The sequence below is a fragment of the Balaenoptera musculus genome, chromosome 8 (assembly GCF_009873245.2).
Source record: "Balaenoptera musculus isolate JJ_BM4_2016_0621 chromosome 8, mBalMus1.pri.v3, whole genome shotgun sequence".
Taxonomy (NCBI): Eukaryota; Metazoa; Chordata; class Mammalia; order Artiodactyla; family Balaenopteridae; genus Balaenoptera; species Balaenoptera musculus.
Window position 1 is genome coordinate 96,963,893 of NC_045792.1, and position 19,077 is coordinate 96,982,969.

The 19,077-nt window shown below is 40.7% G+C and overlaps 1 protein-coding gene across 1 annotated transcript in view; it reads left to right on the top strand.

Moving 5' to 3' along the window:
• PTPRJ (protein tyrosine phosphatase receptor type J) overlaps positions 1-19,077 on the top strand; it is a 166,336-nt gene that overhangs the window by 139,023 nt on the left and 8,236 nt on the right. Inside the window, exons 13-22 of the mRNA XM_036861340.1 lie at positions 1,504-1,714; positions 1,829-1,953; positions 7,865-7,952; positions 10,087-10,128; positions 10,981-10,989; positions 11,087-11,174; positions 11,731-11,821; positions 14,120-14,193; positions 14,299-14,433; positions 17,171-17,290. Of these exons, the coding sequence (XP_036717235.1) occupies positions 1,504-1,714; positions 1,829-1,953; positions 7,865-7,952; positions 10,087-10,128; positions 10,981-10,989; positions 11,087-11,174; positions 11,731-11,821; positions 14,120-14,193; positions 14,299-14,433; positions 17,171-17,290 (983 nt within the window). The remainder of the gene's footprint in view (positions 1-1,503; positions 1,715-1,828; positions 1,954-7,864; positions 7,953-10,086; positions 10,129-10,980; positions 10,990-11,086; positions 11,175-11,730; positions 11,822-14,119; positions 14,194-14,298; positions 14,434-17,170; positions 17,291-19,077) is intronic.

A 19,077-nucleotide genomic window follows, 5' to 3' on the forward strand; every position in this document is an offset into this window, starting at 1 on the left:
CATTCCTGAGACAAACACACGTCTGGTTTTATACTGCGACCCACGCTTTGGCACTCACCCTGGGGTGGGTGGGTGTAAGCCAGTTGCCTGATGAGCTAGGTCAGAGGTTGACAGACTTAGTGTAAAGGGCCAGATAGCAAACATTCTAAGTTTTGCAGGCCCTCCAGTCTCCTTCTCAGCTATTCAACTTTGCCGTTGTAGTGTGAAAGCAGCCATAGAAGATACAGAAAGAGTCAGTATGACTGTTCCAGTATTTACCAAAAGGGGTGGCTGGCTGGATTTGGCCCATGGCCATGACTTGCTTACCTCTGATCTACGTTTTTCATTTCTTTTGCAGCACAGGGTCTTTTAGATGGCAGAATATTAGTTTTAACCAAGTTTGTCACACACACAGACACACACACACACACACACACACTCATATGAACACGCACACACAGATCATCCTCAAAGGGTGACTTTCTCTTGGAAGAAAAAAGAAAAAGATTTGCATTTGTAGTGGGAACTTGCAAAGAGCATTGTCATAGCTGAGAGAGGAGGTGGATTAAATGCTGCTTTTCCTTAAAGGGCTCCATTACATTCCCTGGAAGTAAGACGGGAATGATTTGAGGGTGTCTTTGTTAGCTGTGTGTGGGTGCTTTGCCCAAGGTCTGGGTTTAAAGCGGTGAGTTTTGGAAATTCCTTGGCAGTCCAGTGGTTAGGACTCGGTGCTTTCAATACCAGGGGCCCGGGTTCAATCCCCGCTCGGGGAAATAAGATCCCGCGGCCAAAAAAAAGAAAAAAAGTTCAGAGTTTTGCTGTTTTTGGTGATTCTTTAAACTAACTGTGAATTATGCAGTGCCACCCCTGCCCAGTCTCACAGCCTGTGATGCTGTCCTTATCTTCCCGAAGAAGACAGAGCTCAAACACACTGTCAGGGCTGCGGGGATGCAGGAAGACAAGGGATTTGCTGGTGTTGTAAACCTGCAGCTAAATCTCAAAAAGAGACATTGAGATCTCTCTCTCTCTCTCTCTCTCTCTTTCTGTCTTTTGTTTTGGGTCTGTTTCAAACACCTAGTCATTTTGCTGTGAAGGTATTCAGCAAATCCCAAGCTCAGACCTTTGCTGAACAGGGGAGATGATATTGCATACTGACCAGCCTGACCAGTATCAGCCTGTGATGGATGAGATCACACCCTCCGCGTCAGGTGGTCTGGGTTAGAAATACGACTCTACCACGTAGGCAGTGCAGCTTGGGGCCCAGGTCTTTTTAGCTTTCTGTGTCTCATTTTCCCACCTGTAAAATGGGGGTAGTAAGCCTATGCAATGAGATTATTGTGGGGATTAAATGAGTTAATATAAGTAAAGCCCTTAGAACTTAATATAAGGAAAACCTGGCAGAGAGAGCATACGTGAGAGATGGCAGCTGTCACCACCATCACCCTAGTCATTATTTAGAAACGAGGGAAACTTAAATCTCTGCAATCACTTTCTTATGGCTTTCCTTCTGTGTGTCTTTCTTAGCTGTTCACCCGTCAGCAGATGTATTGAGATATACGTACGAAGATTTCAAAAAGGGGGACTCGGATACTTATGTGACATACCTCATAACAACAGAAGAAAAAAGATATTCTCAGGGCTTATCTGAAGTCTTGAGATATGAAATCAATGTTGGGAACGAGTCCACCACGCACGGGTATTACAACGGGAAGCTGGAACCTCTGGGTTCCTATCGGTAATGCCTTGTGGTTCTTGCCCTTTGGGGGCTGGGCCTCTGAGTGCAAAACTATATGTGCCTGGGCTGTCAGACACTTCTCAGCCACCCCTCTTTCCTCTTGTCACCCCACAGGGCTTCTGTGGCTGGCTTCACCAATATTACCTTCAACCCTCACGGTGATGGGCTCATAGACGGGGCTGAGAGCTACGTGTCCTTCAGTCGCTATTCAGATGCTGTTTTCTTGCCCCAGGATCCAGGTAGAGGAGCATCTTAGCAATGCATTGACTTTTTGCTTCCAGTATCCACAGGAGCATGGGGGTCTGCACACCTCCCTGGGGCCCCCAGGAGGGTTGGAGAGCTTGGTCTCTCCTCTCAGAAGCTGAGATGTCACTGGGCCATGAGGACCGAGCTCAGCTTCCTCTTCTGAGGTCCCCACAGGCCCCGCCCACCACACTCCCTTCTCTGAATTCCAGTTACACTTCCAATCGGCAAACACTGTTTGGTCCATTTTTCTCCGTGTAGTCATTTGTGTGCCCATGTACCAGACACACATGTGACTTTTAGTGCATGGAACCCTTGAATATTAGGATCAGAAGGAGCCATGGGAATCATCTTGTCCAACTCCCATTTTATTTTATTTTTAAAAAATTTATTGAGAGAGGGCAAACAGCAGAAGCAAGAAGAACTACACTCCTGCAGCCTGTGGAACAAAAACCACAGTCACAGAAAGAGAGACAAGATGAAAAGGCAGAGGGCTATGTACCAGATGAAGGAACAAGATAAAACCCCAGAAAAACAACTAAATGAAGTGGAGATAGGCAACCTTCCAGAAACAGAATTCAGAATAATGATAGTGAAGATGATCCAGGACCTTGGAAAAAGAATGGAGGCAAAGATCGAGATGATGCAAGAAATGTCGAACAAAGACCTAGAAGAATTAAAGAACAAACAAACAGAGATGAACAATACAATAACTGAAATGAAAACTACACTAGAAGGAATCAATAGCAGAATAACTGAGGCAGAAGAACGGATAAGTGACCTGGAAGACAGAATGGTGGAATTCACAGCTGCAGAACAGAATAAGGAAAAAAGAATGAAAAGAAATGAAGACAGCCTAAGAGACCTCTGGGACAACATCAAATGCAACAACATTCGCATTATAGGGGTCCCAGAAGCAGAAGAGAGAGAGAGAAAGGACCCGAGAAAATATGTGAAGAGATTATAGTCGAAAACTTCCCTAACGTGGGAAAGGAAATAGCCACCCAAGTCCAGGAAGCACAGAGAGTTCCATACAGGATAAACCCAAGGAGAAACACGCCGAGACACATAGTAATCAAATTGGCAAAAATTAAAGACAAAGAAAAATTATTGAAAGCAGCAAGGGAAAAACGACAAATAACATACAAGGGAACTCCCATAAGGTTAACAGCTGATTTCTCAGCAGAAACTCTACAAGCCAGAAGGGAGTGGCATGATATACTTAAAGTGATGAAAGGGAAGAACCTACAACCAAGATTACTCTACTCGGCAAGGATCTCATTCAGATTCGAAGGAGAAATCAAAAGCTTTACAGACAAGCAAAAGCTAAGAGAATTCAGCACCACCAAACCAGCTCTACAACAAATGCTAAAGGAACTTCTCTAAGTGGGAAACACAAGAGAAGAAAAGGACCTACAAAAACAAACCCAAAACAATTAAAAAAATGATCATAGGAACATTCATATCGATAATTACCTTAAACGTGAATGGGTTAAATGCTCCAACCAAAAGACACAGGCTTGCTGAGTGGATACAAAAACAAGACCCATATATATGATGTCTACAAGAGACCCACTTCAGACCTAGGGATACATTCAGACTGAAAGTGAGGGGGTGGAAGAAGATATTCCATGCAAATGGAAATCAAAAGAAAGCTGGAGTAGCAATACTCCTATCAGATAAAATAGACTTTAAAATAAAGAATGTTACAAGAGACAAGGAAGGACACTACATAATGATCAAGGGATCAATCCAAGAAGAAGATATAACAATTATAAATATATATGCACCCAACATAGGAGCACCTCAATACATAAGGCAACTGCTAACAGCTATAAAAGAGGAAATCGACAGTAACACCATAATACTGGGGGACATTAACACCTCACTTACACCAATGGACAGATCATCCAAAATGAAAATAAATAAGGAAACAGAAGCTTTAAATGACACAATAGACCAGATAGATTTAATTGATATTTATAGGACATTCCATCCAAAAACAGCAGATTACACTTTCTTCTCAAGTGCGCATGGAACATTTTCTAGGATAGATCACATCTTGGGTCACAAATTAAGCCTCAGTAAATTTAAGAAAATTGAAATCATATCAAGCATCTTTTCTGACCACAGCGCTATGAGATTAGAAATGAATTACAGGGAAAAAAACATAAAAACACAAACACATGGAGGCTAAATAATATGTTACTAAATAACCAAGAGATCACTGAAGAAATCAAAGAGGAAATCACAAAATACCTAGAGACAAATGACAATGAAAACACAATGATCCAAAACCTCTGGGATGCAGCAAAAGCAGTTCTAAGAGGGAAGCTCATAACAATTCAAGGTCACCTCAATAAACAAGAAAAAGATCAAATAAACAATCTAACCTTACACCTAAAGGAACTAGAGAAAGAAGAACAAACAAAACCCAAAGTTAGCAGAAGGAAAGGAATCATAAAGATCAGAGCAGAAATCAATGAAATAGAAACAAAGAAAACAATAGCAAAGATCAATAAAACTAAAAGCTGGTTCTTTGAGAAGATAAACAAAATTGATAAACCATTAGCCAGACTCATCAAGAAAAAGAGGGAGAGGACTCAAATCAATAAAATTAGAAATGAAAAAGGAGAAGTTACAACGGACACCGCAGAAATACAGAGCATGCTAAGAGACTACTACAAGCAACTCTATGCCAATAAAATGGACAACCTGGAAGAAATGGACAAATTCTTAGAAAGGTATAACCTTCCAAGACTGAACCAGGAAGAAATAGAAAATATGGACAGACAAATCACAAGTAATGAAATTGAAACTGTGATTAAAAATCTTCCAACAAACAAAAGTCCAGGACCAGATGGCTTCATAGGTGAATTCTATCAAACATTTAGAGAAGAGCTAACACCCATCCTTCTCAAACTCTTCCAAAATATTACAGAGGAAGGAACACTCCCAAACTCATTCTACGAGGCCACCATCACCCTGATACCAAAACCAGACAAAGATTACTACAAAAAAAGAAAATTACAGACTAGTATCACTGATGAATATAGATGCAACAATCCTCAACAAAATACTAGCAAACAGAATCCAACAACACATTAAAAGGATCATACACCATGATGAAGTGGGATTAATCCCAGGGATGCACGGATTCTTCAATATATGCAAATCAATCAGTGTGATACACCATATTAACAAATTGAAGAATAAAAAACATATGATCATCTCAATAGATGCAGAAAAAGCTTGTGACAAAATTCAACACCCATTTATGATAAAAACTCTCCAGAAAGTGGGCATAGAGGGAGCCTACCATAACATAATAAAGGCCATATACGTCAAACCCACAGCAAACGTCATTCTCAATGGTGAAAAACTGAAAGCATTTCCTCTAAGATCAGGAACAAGACAAGAATGTCCACTCTCGCCACTATTATTCAACATAGTTTTGGAAGTCCTAGCCATGGCAATCAGAGAAGAAAAAGAAACAAAAGGAATACAAATTGGAAAAGAAGAAGTAAAACTGTCACTGTTTGCAGATGACACGATACTATACATAGAGAATCCTAAAGATGCCACCAGAAAACTACTAGAGCTAATCAATGAATTTGGTAAAGTTGCAGGATACAAAATTAATGCACAAAAATCTCTTGCATTCCTGTACACTAATGATGAAAAATCTGAAAGAGAAGTTAAGGAAACACTCCCATTTACCACTGCAACAAAAAGAATAAAATACCTAGGAATAAACCTACCTAGGGAGACAAAAGACCTGTATGCAGGAAACTATAAGACACTGATGAAAGAAATTAAAGATGATACCAACAGATGGAGAGATATATCATGTTCTTGGATTGGAAGAGTCAATATTATGAAAATGACTGTACTACCCAAAGCAATCTACAGATGCAATGCAATCCCTATGAAATTACCAATGACATTTTTTACGGAAGTAGGACAAAAAATTTAAAATTTGTATGGAGACACAAAAGTCCCCGAATAGCCAAAGCAGTCTTGAGGGGAAAAAATGGAGCTGGAGGAATCAGACTTCCTGACTTCAGACTATACTATAAAGCTACAGTAATCAAGACAATATGGTACTGGCACAAAAACAGAAACATAGATCAATGGAACAAGATAGAAAGCCCAGAGATAAACCCACGCTCCTATGGTCAACTAATCTATGACAAAGGAGGCAAGGATATACAATGGAGAAAAGACAGCCTCTTCAATAAGTGGTGCTGGGAAAACTGGACAGCTACATGTAAAAGAATGAAATTAGAACACTCCCTAACACCATACACAAAAACAAACTCAAAATGGATTCGAGACCTAAATGTAAGACCGGACACTATAAAACTCTTAGAGGAAAACATAGGAAGAACACTCTCTGACATAAATCACAGCAAGATCTTTTTTGATCCACCTCCTAGAGTAATGGAAATAAAAACAAAAATAAACAAATGGGCCCTAATGAAACTTCAAAGCTTTTGCACAGCAAAGGAAACCATAAACAAGACAAAAAGACAACCCTTAGAATGGGAGAAAATATTTGCAAACGAATCAATGGACAAAGGATTAATCTCCAAAATATATAAACAGCTCATGCAGCTCAATATTAAAGAAACAAACAACCCAATCCAAAAATGGGCAGAAGACCTAAATAGACATTTCTCCAAAGAAGACAAACAGATGGCCAAGAAGCACATGAAAAGCTGCTCAACATCACTAATTATTAGAGAAATGCAAATCAAAACTACAATGAGGTATCACCTCACACCAGTTAGAATGGGCATCATCAGAAAATCTACAAACAACAAATGCTGGAGAGGGTGTGGAGAAAAGGGAATCCTCCTACACTGTTGGTGGGATGTAAATTGACACAGCCACTATGGAGACCAGTGTGGAGGTTCCTTTAAAAACTAAAAATAGAATTACCATTTGACCCAGCAATCCCACTACTGGGCATATACCCAGAGAAAACCATAATTCAAAAAGACACATGCACGCCAATGTTCATTGCAGCACTATTTACAATAGCCAGGTCATGGAAGCATCCTAAATGCCCATCGACAGACAAATGGATAAAGAAGATGTGGTACATATATACAATGGAATATTACTCAGACATAAAAAGGAACGATATTGGGTCATTTGTTGAGACGTGGATGGATCTAGAGACTGTCATACAGAGTGAAGTTAAGTCAGAAAGAGAAAAATATCGTATATTAACGCGTGTACGTGGAACCTAGAAAAATGGTACAGATGAACTGGTTTGCAGGGCAGAAAATGAGACACAGATGTAGAGAACAGACATATGGACACCAAGGGGGGAAAGCGGCGGGGTGGTGGTGGTGGTGGTGTGATGAATTGGGTGATTGGGATTGACATGTATACACTGTTGTGGATAAAATTGATGACTAATAGGAACCTGCTGTATAAAAAAATAAATTAAATAAAGTTCAAAAAGAAATTTATTGAAATATAGTTGATTTACAATGTTGTGTTAGTTTCTGGTGCACAGCAAAGTGATTCAGTTATACACATATATATTCTTTTTCATATTCTTTTCCATTATGGTTTATCACAGGATATTGAATATAGTTCCCTGTGCTCTACAGTAGGACCTTGTTGTTTATCCATCCTATATGTAATAGTTTGCATCTGCTAATCCCAAACTCCCAGTCCTTCCCTCCCCCACCCTCCCTTCCCGTTGGCAACCACAAGTCTGTTCTCTGTGTCTGTGAGTCTGTTTCTATTTCGTAGATAGATTCATTCTTGTCATATTTTCGATTCCACATAAAAGTGATATCATATGGCATGTCTTCCTCTTTCTGACTGACTTCACTTTAGTTGTCTGTGAACACCTCTTGAAGTGCCTCCCATTTGGACTTTTCCCAGGTGTCATATGTGGAGCAGTGTTTGGATGTATCTTTGGTGCCTTGGTTATTGTGGCCGTAGGAGGCTTCCTCTTCTGGAGAAAGAAAAGGTGACTATTGCTTATGTTAACAATATTATCCTACTTTTAAAGGGAGCTTTGTATTGTGGGTAACCAGACAGTCACACAGGTGGAAGGGATAGTATAATGAGCCCCCAGGTCCCCATCATCCAGAGTCTTCACCGTCTGGCCAGTCTTATTTCATCTCAGTCTCTGAGCTGGAGGGTTTTATTTTATTTATTTATTTATTAAAAAAAATTTTTTTTAAAAGCATTTATTATTTTTTTAATATGTTTATTTATTTGGTTGCACCGGGTCTTAGTTGTGGCAGGCAGGCTCCTTAGTTGGGGCTTCAGGGCACCTTAGTTGCGGCATGTGGGATCTAGTTTCCTGACCAGGGATCGAACCCAGGCCCCCTGCATTGGGAGCTCAGAGTCTTAACCACTGGACCACCAGGGAAGTCCCTGTGAGCTGGAGGGTTTTAAAGCATTAGGTCATGGTAAACACCGCAACAGAGGGCGCTGCTTTCAAACAGGCGTTCTAGTTCACAAACCAAAGTGTTAAGAGCTGGCATTTTAGAGTCAGCTAAGTTTGAACACACGCTCTGTCTCTGACTGGCGGTTAGGGAGCTTGGCTTTAATGTCTTGGATAATCTATGATACGGGGATGGTAACAGTGCCTAACTCATGACGCTGAGGAGCATTAAATAAAAAAAAGTGCTTTGACAGTATCTTATACCTTTTATGCTATTATTATTTTATCAGTACAGTTACTCTTTGGGGTAGTTAAATAGTAAAAATAGCAACTCTGTCTTGAGCACTTACTGTGTGCCTGGACTTGTGCTTTCCATGAATTCTCTCATGCATGAGGCTCTATGAGGCAGGTCTCCCAAGCCCATTACAAGGATGCAGAAGCTGAGTGTAGGAAGTGTGGAAATGGACTTGACCCTGGTCTTTGCTTTTCATTGCACACCCACCTGCCTGACCATGCAGGGTGTGAAGCCTGTGCATCAGCTGGGATTTATTCGCTGTTATCGGGTGCTGCCAGCCAGGGGATTTCATCCTGGCCCAGGGTTTCTAATGAATCCTACGCCTGGTCTTCTGCCACCGCCTTGCTCTCGTGGGTTGACAGGCAGTGCCCGTATTACATCGTTTTGCATTAGATTCTGATTTTTTTTTCCGAAGGAGGGGTCAAAAACAGCTTTATTGTTTCTTATTAAAAGAAAAGTTATACATATTTATGGCAAAAAATAAAAAAAAAACAAAAAACAGAAAAGAAGGGCAAAGTAAAGAAGTAATCCATAATCACACCTATACAAAACTACTCTTAACATCGATGTGATTTCAAAACTCACACAAATACACACACACATCCACACAAACAGAATCATATTATACATATCATTTTCTGGCCTGCTTTGTTCACAAGACATTGTGGATGGCTTCAGTTCTTCTTCATTTTAAGTGGCTATTGAGTATTCAGCTGTATGGAAATTATTCAACCAATTTCCTGATGTTTTTAGGTATTTTGTTTGTTTGTTTGTTTGCCACAGTTGCTTATCCTTGTATGTAAATCTGGGCACATTCATGATTACTCCCTTAGGCTAAATTCCAAGCTGGGTAATTGCTGGGTCAGTGGGTATGCATGTTATCAATTTTGATACGTGCTGCGAAATTGCCTTCCAGAAGTTTTTTTTTTCTTTTAACGCCAGCATGGGGTTTAGCCAGCAATACAGGAGAGTGCCAGGTGCCCGACCACCTTGCCGACACTGGATGTGTTTTCTGGTTTATTACATTAACTTTATCAGAAAGGCTTTCTCAAAGCCAAAACCAAAACCAAAGCCAAACGAATAACAAACCAAGAAAACAAAAACCAGAGCACTAAATAACAGAGCGTGGCTTTACGCTAGGGTGGTGCTGCTGATATGTATTTGCCCAGAGAAATTCCTACACATTGCTTGAGTAAGATTCTTCGATACTTTTAGACGGTATAAAAGAGAGTAACCTCACAGGCTTATACTCAGCATTTGCTGCTTAGACCGTTAAGCTTAGTATTCGTGAGCAGGATGTAATGCTGTGTATGAACTAATGCTCAGCGAAAAGGCATTTTGTAGATACACAAAGGGGACAAAGCACAAAATTAAGCTGTTTTGATCTAATGGGTCTTTTTTTTTCTTTCAAAACAGGAAAGATGCCAAGAACAATGACGTGTCCTTTTCTCAAATTAAGTAAGTCTCTAGAGTTATGCACCTTAATACATTTAATCCCTCAATCTGTTCAGTGCCTATTTTGAGGTTTTTTTTTTGTTGGAAACTGCTGCCATTTTTCCTGATTGACAGGTTTGGACCTAATCATCCAGAAGTTTTTTTTTTTTTTTTTTTTTAATTATTTATTTATGTCTGGCTGTGTTGGGTCTTCGTTTCTGTGTGAGGGCTTTCTCCAGTTGCGGCGAGTGGGGGCCACTCTTCATCGCGGTGCGCGGGCCCCTCACTATCGTGGCCTCTCGTTGCGGAGCACAGGCTCCAGACGCGCAGGCTCAGCAGTTGTGGCGCACGGGCTCAGTTGCTCCGCGGCATGTGGGATCCCCCCAGACCAGGGCTCGAACCCGTGTCCCCTGCATCGGCAGGCAGACTCTCAACCACTGCGCCACCAGGGAAGCCCCATCCAGAAGTTCTTATTAGCCTTGTTATTCTGCAAGGAACCTGTGTTTCCTAGTCTCCTGAAGCTAGCTTCCTTCCTGTGTTGTACAATGGCAAGGGGAACCATACTTTTGCCATATAGTCTACCAACAAATATATATTTTGTGATTCAAAAAAGGTTATGAAGATCTAGGAGGAGAGAACTTGCTCAAAGTCACAAAACCAATCAGTTATATAACAGGGTCTAGAAGTCAGATTTCCTGATGCATATTTCATTGTTTTGTAAATAACATTATAGTGCCACCACCTGCCACCGCCCGCCTGCCTGCCTATTGTATTATAGGTTTTCTTTGGGAAGATGTTTACTATCATCTCCAGAGTCATGGTTGAGTCATTTTTTTCTAACTGCTTATTTTTTTTCTTTCCTTTTCTATGATGAAGACCTAAAAAGTGAGTAAACTCTCCACTTTAAAAAAAAATAACTTGTATTTTTCTATTTTGAGCGTGAACTTGGTTGAGTGCAAAAAATCCTGTTTTGTTTTCCTAGATCCAAGTTAATCAAAGTGGAGAATTTTGAGGCCTACTTTAAGAAACAGCAAGCTGACTCCAACTGTGGATTTGCGGAAGAATATGAAGTATGTGGCTATAAATGTTATGTTTTTAATTGCTCTACGTTTTTCCTGAAAGTTGGAAAACTGTCTGTTTCCGTTTTATGGTGAAGTTTTGGGTGAGAGGCAGCCCTCTTTGAGGGGAGAGAGAAGCTCTTGCATGTCCCCTGGGGGCCCCTCTGAAACCTCTTGGGGAGGATCCCTCCTTGCTTCATCCAGCTTCTGGAAGCCCCAAGCATTCTTGACTTGTGGCCATATAACCTCCATCTTCACATGTCTCCCTTGTATGTCTGTATCTCAGTGTCTTTTCTCCTCTTATAAAGACACCAGTGATATTGCATTAAGGGCCTTGCCCTACTGCAGTATGACCTCATCTTATCTTGAGTACATCTGCGAAAGCTGTATTTTCAAATCAGATTTCATTCACACGTACCGGGGGTTAGAAGTTCTGCATATCTATTTGAGGGACGCAATGTTACCCATAACATCTCTGCATTCCCACTTTGTTCTGTCATACTCTCTGAGTAGTATAACTAACATTTGAACACTGAGTAAATGAACAACTCATATGTTCTGTTTTTAGGATCTGAAGCTTGTTGGAATTAGTCTACCTAAGTACGCAGCTGAACTGGCTGAGAATAGAGGAAAAAATCGCTATAATAATGTTCTACCCTGTAAGTTGTTTTTTCCACATTACTTTCCCTTTTTTCCATCACTGGCATCACATCTCTAACAGTAAAGGGGAGAAGAATCCAGATACGAACTAACCACTTCCATAGCCATTCCTTAGTCACCTTCTGTGTGCTAAGCACGGTGTTTAGGCATATGCCATTGAATTCAATCCTCACAATAGCCTTAGGAAATAGGTAGTAGAATAGTCGCTTAGCAGATGAGGAAAATGAGGCACAGAGTGGCTAGGTGATTTGTCCAGAGTCACACAGATAGTCATGGCGGGACCAGACTTGGACCGGGTCTGTCCGTTTCATTCAGGGAGAAGGCCAGAGTCTGTGCTTTGAACCCCTTTATTCCCACAGCTCTTTTATTTCAGTTAGTATAGTTCTGGAATGAAAGGGAGAAGGAGGAGGGCAGGCAGGGAGTAATGCTTTCTTTTTGTCCAGACACGTCTCTGGTTGGCTGCGTACGTTCCATGGCTAAATATGAATTACATTTGGGTTCATTCCTGTCTTTTTTTTTTTTTTTTTTTAATTGTCTGTTTTACTTGAAGTTGTGTTTTTCTTTCCTGGCCTGAAATGTTAACTTCTGCCTAGATTCAGGATTTTCTAGCTCCTCCCTTCTTTCTCTTCATTCCTCGCCGCCCCTCCAGCACTTATATTGACAGCAGACATTGACTCATGCGTGTTCTGAGAGAAACGCTTTTAAAACTAGGCTGTCGGGATCTGCCTCAGCTCTGCGCTTTGAGGGTTAACTCAGGATTATTGGCCTGTTCTTGTGGATGTCTGTGGAGATTTTCAGAGCCAGAGTTTGGCTGTTGTTTTTATTGGGAAGATTTTAGGCTGAAACTCATGTTGGTAACTGGGTTTAGAATTGTTGTTATTTTGTTCAGGGGAGGGTGAGATAGCGGATAGTCAAAGACAGGGAAACATAGGAGCTGCTGCTTATAGCTCAGGCTGATAGTTGAGATTTTAAGGATATTATTTCATTTCCGGAGTTGGACAATTTTGTGTGTGTGTTTTTTGAGATGACAGTATATAGGAAACATGAGAATTTTATGCTTTACATCCTTCCACTTATAGTAGTCTTTTTTAAAAAAATTGAAGTATAGTTGATTTACAATGTTCTGTTAATTTCTGCTGTACAGCAAAGTGATTCCATTTTATATATATATATATATATAACATATATATATATATACACACACATTTTTTTCATATTCTTTTCCATATGGTTTATTATAGGATATTGAATATAGTTCAGTATAACTGTGTTATACAGAACCATGTTGTTTATCTATTTTATATATAGTAGTTTGAATCTGCTAATCCCAAACTCCTAATTTATCCCCCCACCCCCTTTCCCCTTGGATAACCATATGTTTGTTTTCTATGCCTGTGAGTCTGTTTCTGTTTTGTAAATAAGTTCATTTGTGTCATATCTTAGATTCCACATATACCACTTATAATAGTCTTATACATTCAGTTTATTCTTGCATTTGGGACTGTCTTTTTTTTTTTTTTTTTTTTTTTTTTTTTTTTTTTTTTTTTTTTTTTTTTTTTTATTCACACACACACACACTGTATTTTATTTTTACAAGACATAAATAGACTGACACCAAGCATTGTACATGGATGACCACAACAAAAGCAACAATGATTGCAATTACCAAACATGAAACACACTCATACTATGTCATAATATTGACATTCGGGACTGTCTTTTTATGACAACTTTTTTTTATGAGAATAGAGCAAGTGTGAATGGCTTAACTGAGTATCTACCCTGCTGTAGTGGGAAGGGCACTGGATTTGAATTCTGACTGCCATTCACCAGATGAAAGTGCTTGGAAAAATCACTTAATCTCTCTGACCCTCAGTTTCCTCCTCTTTAAAATGGGCACAGAAGCTTGTAGTGTGGTTATGAGGAGTAAATAACATTGCTGAGGGCCTTCCCTGGCTCATGGTACTTACCCAAGGATGGTAATAGTTGGTTTCACCTGAGAAGGCGGTCTGGAGTGGTTCAGACCTTGGGACCTGGTGCCAGGCTGCCCGGGTTTGAACTGTGGCTCTGCCACTGACTAGCTCTGCCCAGGTGATCATGTAACTTCTCTGTGCCATAGTCACATCTGGCGACTGTGGGAATGAAATAAGGTCGTGGATGTAAAATGCCAAGCCATGTAGCTTCAAGGTGTGATGGAGCCCCTGTGCTGCCACTTTGTACTTTTTTCTCTTGTATTCAACTCACCTCACACCTTTGCTTCTATTCTAATATGGAACTTTTTTCTTTGAATGTCACAGACGATATTTCCCGTGTCAAACTTTCAGTCCATGCCCATTCAACTGACGACTACATCAATGCCAACTACATGCCTGTAAGTGGAGAGCGGGGCTCATAGTGCTGGCTGGTTAGGAGGAGGTCCTCAGAACTCCTCTTGCTGTCTCTTTGAGGGTGAATATGTGCTACTTTCCATTTTTAGGGCTACCATTCCAAGAAAGATTTTATTGCCACACAAGGACCTTTACCCAACACTTTGAAAGATTTTTGGCGTATGGTTTGGGAGAAAAATGTCTATGCCATTGTCATGTTGACCAAGTGTGTTGAACAGGGAAGGGTAAGTATCTTTTATTTTTATTATGATTCAGTTCAATTCGTTCATTCATATTTACTGTGGTGGGAGGGTATCTTAAAAATGATTTGTCTTTTTTCAAAAAAACACTCCCCCAAACATTAGCACCTCTGTTCTTAGAAGTGTGTTTTCTGACTTTTTCTCCTCTAAGAGAAAAGTTTTAGAAAAACGTTAAAAAATTCTATGTTATCATTACCTTCCTTTGTGGCCAGTATTCATTAAGTCACTGCTGCTGGCATTAGTGAACAGCAGGGGTTGGGTTAGTGAGGCGGGAGAAGTCACGTGCAGCTCCATTCTTCATCAGCTCTGTGAATGAGTGCAAGCCCGACCTGCCTCCAAGCAACCAGCTGCACCTGTGAGATGACCAATTTGACCAACTCAGTGATTTTCAAACTTAGTCTAGAGCATTGGGACCCTTTATGCAAAATTTCTGATGTATCCCCAGAGAAGTCTTAGCAGTTCCCTCTCCCATCTGATGGCCTGGAATCCCCCCAGCCACTTCCATCAAAGATAAGATTTCTTCTAGTAATAAAAATCCCATCTTTCCATAAATGGACCAAGGAGAATTGAAAAACATGGGCTAAATTCAGAAAGTCTGTGCCTGAGGAATAGGACCTAATGTGCTTTCTGAATTTTTTCATGTAGGTTCGTTACTTGAAGAATAGGATAGGAGTCAAGCCCCTTTTCTTTTTGGGCCGTGTTAGTTCCCCAACCAGGGGTCAAACTCGTGCCCCCCTGCATTGGAAGGGCAGAATCTTAACCGCTGGACCACCAGGGAAGTCCCAAGGAGTCAAGTCCCTAAGCCAGTGGTTCAGAAACTTTAACGTGCATCAGAGTCACCTGGAGGGTGGTTCCGCCTCCAGAGTTTCTAATTCAGAGGGTCTGGGTGGACCTCCGAGTTGCATTTCTGACAATTCCCGGTGCTGCTCCAGGGTGCATGCTTTGAGTAGCACTGTCCCGGAGATAGTGCCAACCTGTCAGGCATCATTTCTTTTTTTCTTCTTTTTTTAATAGTAGAGCTTTTATTTAATTAATTTATTAATTAATTTTTGGCTGCGTTGGGTCTTTGTTGCTGCACGCAGGCTTTCTCTAGTTGTGGCGAGCGGGCTCTAGGGCCCAGGCTCAATAGTTGTGACGCACGGGCATAGTTGCTCTGCGGCATGTGGGATCTTCCCGGACCAGGGCTCGAACCCGTGTCCCCTGCACTGGCAGACGGATTCTTAACCACTGTGCCACCAGGGAAGTCCCTGGGCATCATTTCTTTTAATGTTCTGTTCTTTCACTTTAATTTAGCAGATGTTTATCCAGCCCCAAGTTATGTGTAACGTCCTGTGCTAGGGGCTGGGGTTGGAGGAAGGAAAGGTAACAAAGAACAGTTAAGAGGTGGTTCCCTTCTTCATATTATTTGTGACACAGAAGGTTGGGTTCTGCACCCACTTCTTGCATTAGAACAGGTTATTATGCAAACGAAAGGCCATTGCTTATGAATGCAAATAAACTTTATGGTGCTGTTGAGCCCAGGGCCTCACACGTGGAACATTCTCCTGAATATCTGTTAGATAAATGAAAACGACATAGTTAAATTAACGAAGAACAAGAAGATGAATTTAATGGGTCCTTGTTCATCATCAGTCGGGAGAGAAGTGGATGTTACTGACCCTGGGTGAAAGGGGAAGAGAGCCAGTTTATTTTCTGCACTAGAGTCTCCATATATGTTATTTTTTCCTATGACAACCCTGTGAGGTGTTATTATTTTATAGATGGGGAAACTGAAGCTTAGAGTTTAAGAACTTACCCACAAGGTAGTAACATAAATCCAGCGGGTAAGAGACAACCTGGGCAAAAGCTCCATGTCAGTGTGTGTCCCAGTCCTGTGTTCTTTCTTGGAGCAGTGGTCCAGAAGCCGGGATCTTTTAAAAAATACAGATCCCTGGGTCAGAGTCAGCATCTCTGGTGGTGGGAAGCAGGTATCTGTTTTTAAAGCAAAACAAACCTCCGAGGTGAGTCAGATATCAGTCAGGGTTAGAAACCATTGCAGGAGAGCACACTTTGGAAAGTTTAGAGAGAGAGTGTGTGTGTATATGTGTGTGTGTGTGTGTTTTCAGTCAGTTACTAAATGGGGATTCAGATAGTCTCAGAGAGCAGTTGTTTCCTGATTTTTATTTCTGTTCACATCTGCCCACTGACTTTATAAAAATCAAAGACCCCCCAAACGATTTAATCTGATTCTCTTTATTGGTGTTCATATTTGTATTGCAATTAGTGTGTATCTAAAAGTATTGGGAAAAGTTCTCATTTCTTCTGCTGCTTAGGGTTATAGGTCAGTCAGAGAAGTTTAGTTCAGGGAGCATTTAGTGGAATGGCTGCTGTAGGGCTGGGGGAGCTGGGTGGGCATGGTGTCCCCCATGAAGGAACAGCTGCTGCTTAGCTCTGAGTCAGTTTTTGTGCAGAAATGGGGGCTCAGTGTTGGCTAGATCTTCTGATTTTTCAAGAGAAGCCAGAAATCTGGATTTTTATGGGAAAACTCCCAAATTTAAAAGAGTTGGGCAGGAATCGTAAATTAAAAAAAAAAACAAAATTCCAAGGGTCAGACAGAACCCACCTAAGGGATGGATTCAGACCCCGGGTGGTGCTAGTTTTCAATATCTGATCTCCTTGTGAGGGTTTCGTGATGGTAGACGGTGTGATCTGAGTCTTTGTATAAAAACACATTTTATTCTAGACCAAATGTGAGGAGTACTGGCCCTACAAGCAGGCTCAGGATTATGGGGACATAACGGTGGCAATGACGTCAGAAATCGTTCTACCAGAATGGACCATCAGAGACTTCACAGTGAAAAATGTAAGTAAGAGCTCAAGAAGGATAAGTCTCATATAACATTAACATATATTAATCTTGGGGTGATACTTTTTAGGTTGGTATTAACCAATTTTTTTATGCATCAGAATTATAGTTTTGCTTTTTTCTTTACAGAATAAAACAATCCATATCTGCATATACTCTAAGGCAACCCTTTGGCTTTGCTTTCTTAAAGAGAATTTCCTAAGTTGTTCTTAAATAAAGTGAACCTTTTTTTTTTTTTTAAAGACTTTCTTTTTAAATTTATTTATTTATTTCTTGATTTTTGGCTGTGTTGGGTCTTCGTTTCTGTGCGAGGGCTTTCTCCAGCTGTGGCGAGCGGGGGCCACTCTTCATCGCGGTGTGCTGGCCTCTCACTATCGTGGCCTCTCTTGTTGCGGAGCACAAGCTCCAGACGCGCAGGCTCAGTAGTTGTGGCTCAGGGGCCCAGCCGCTCCGCGGCATGTGGGATCTTCCCAGACCAGGGCTCGAACCCGTGTCCCCTGCATTGGCAGCAGATTCTTAACCACAGCGCCACCAGCGAAGCCCTAAAGTGAATCTTAAGAGCACGGCTCAGCATCTGTACTCCTTTCCTTCCACTTCCAGGTGACCTGCTATAGAATTTTTGTTACAAATCAAGGCCGTTTTGGATTATTTGGTTGGAAATATGACATCAGGAGTGGCTCTTTGCTGTTGGAATAGTTTATAATGACAGTTACAATAATAGGATTCCAGGACATATACACATGGCCTCCCTTCCCCCAAAACGTTACGAAAACAAATGCAGTTAAATTGTGTAGGCATTCTAGGAAGTCAGTTTATGTGTCCTTTTAATTTTTTTAAGGATGTTTAAAAGAATCAGTGTCATGAGCAACATTGATATCTTTTGATGGCTGCATAAATCAATATAACCCTCTGCAGTTTATATCAAAGGCATAAAAATATCCATCCCCGTTTGATCTGGTGGTTCCAAGTTTGAGAATCTGCCCTAAAGAAGTAATCTGAAATATAGGCGAAGGCTTATTATTCATAAAGATGAATCTGAGTATTATTTATAATGGGGGGGAAAATTTGGAAACCGTGACAATATCTAGCTTTCGGAGTATAGATAATGAAACTATAGATTATCTAGTCACTGTATCATTATTCAGCTATTAGAAATGATGGCTATGGAGACTGCATAATTACCATGAGGAGAAGTTAGAGTGTAATTAAGTGAAATATACTAGGAGACAAAATTTTATGCACATTATGAATAGTGCATAAAAGAAAAGCCTGGAAGTAGATTTAGTAGAGTTGCATTTTATGAGGGGTTGGTGGGCTGGTTTCTAGTTGATGAGAATTATCCTTGAAGATTTCATAAGTCATTTCATGCTACACTGTTGTAGTATATTATTAACTCTTTGCTAATTGCTGTGTCTCAAAGGCTCTGGCCTCCATTAATACTTATTTCAATTCCTCTCCTGGAGATGCCATCAAAGCAGTTAATCATGTATTGAATGAGTCACATAAATAATGCAGTTCACCATAGCTGAGAATCCCTTAAAATGTCATACTTATTTCTATAGGTTTCACCCATTTTAAACAGACTGGCTTATCCTTGGTTGCTTTCACTGCTTGGAGTTTGCCCTTGTGGAGGGGAATTGTGGGTAGAATTGGTCCACATCATTAAAAAAATTACTATTATTATTATTTTTATTAACTAAACTCCAGACTTTATTCTAAGTTCATATTTTTCCACTAAAGCCCTTTCCAGTTCAGGATCCAATCCAGGATACCACATGGCATTT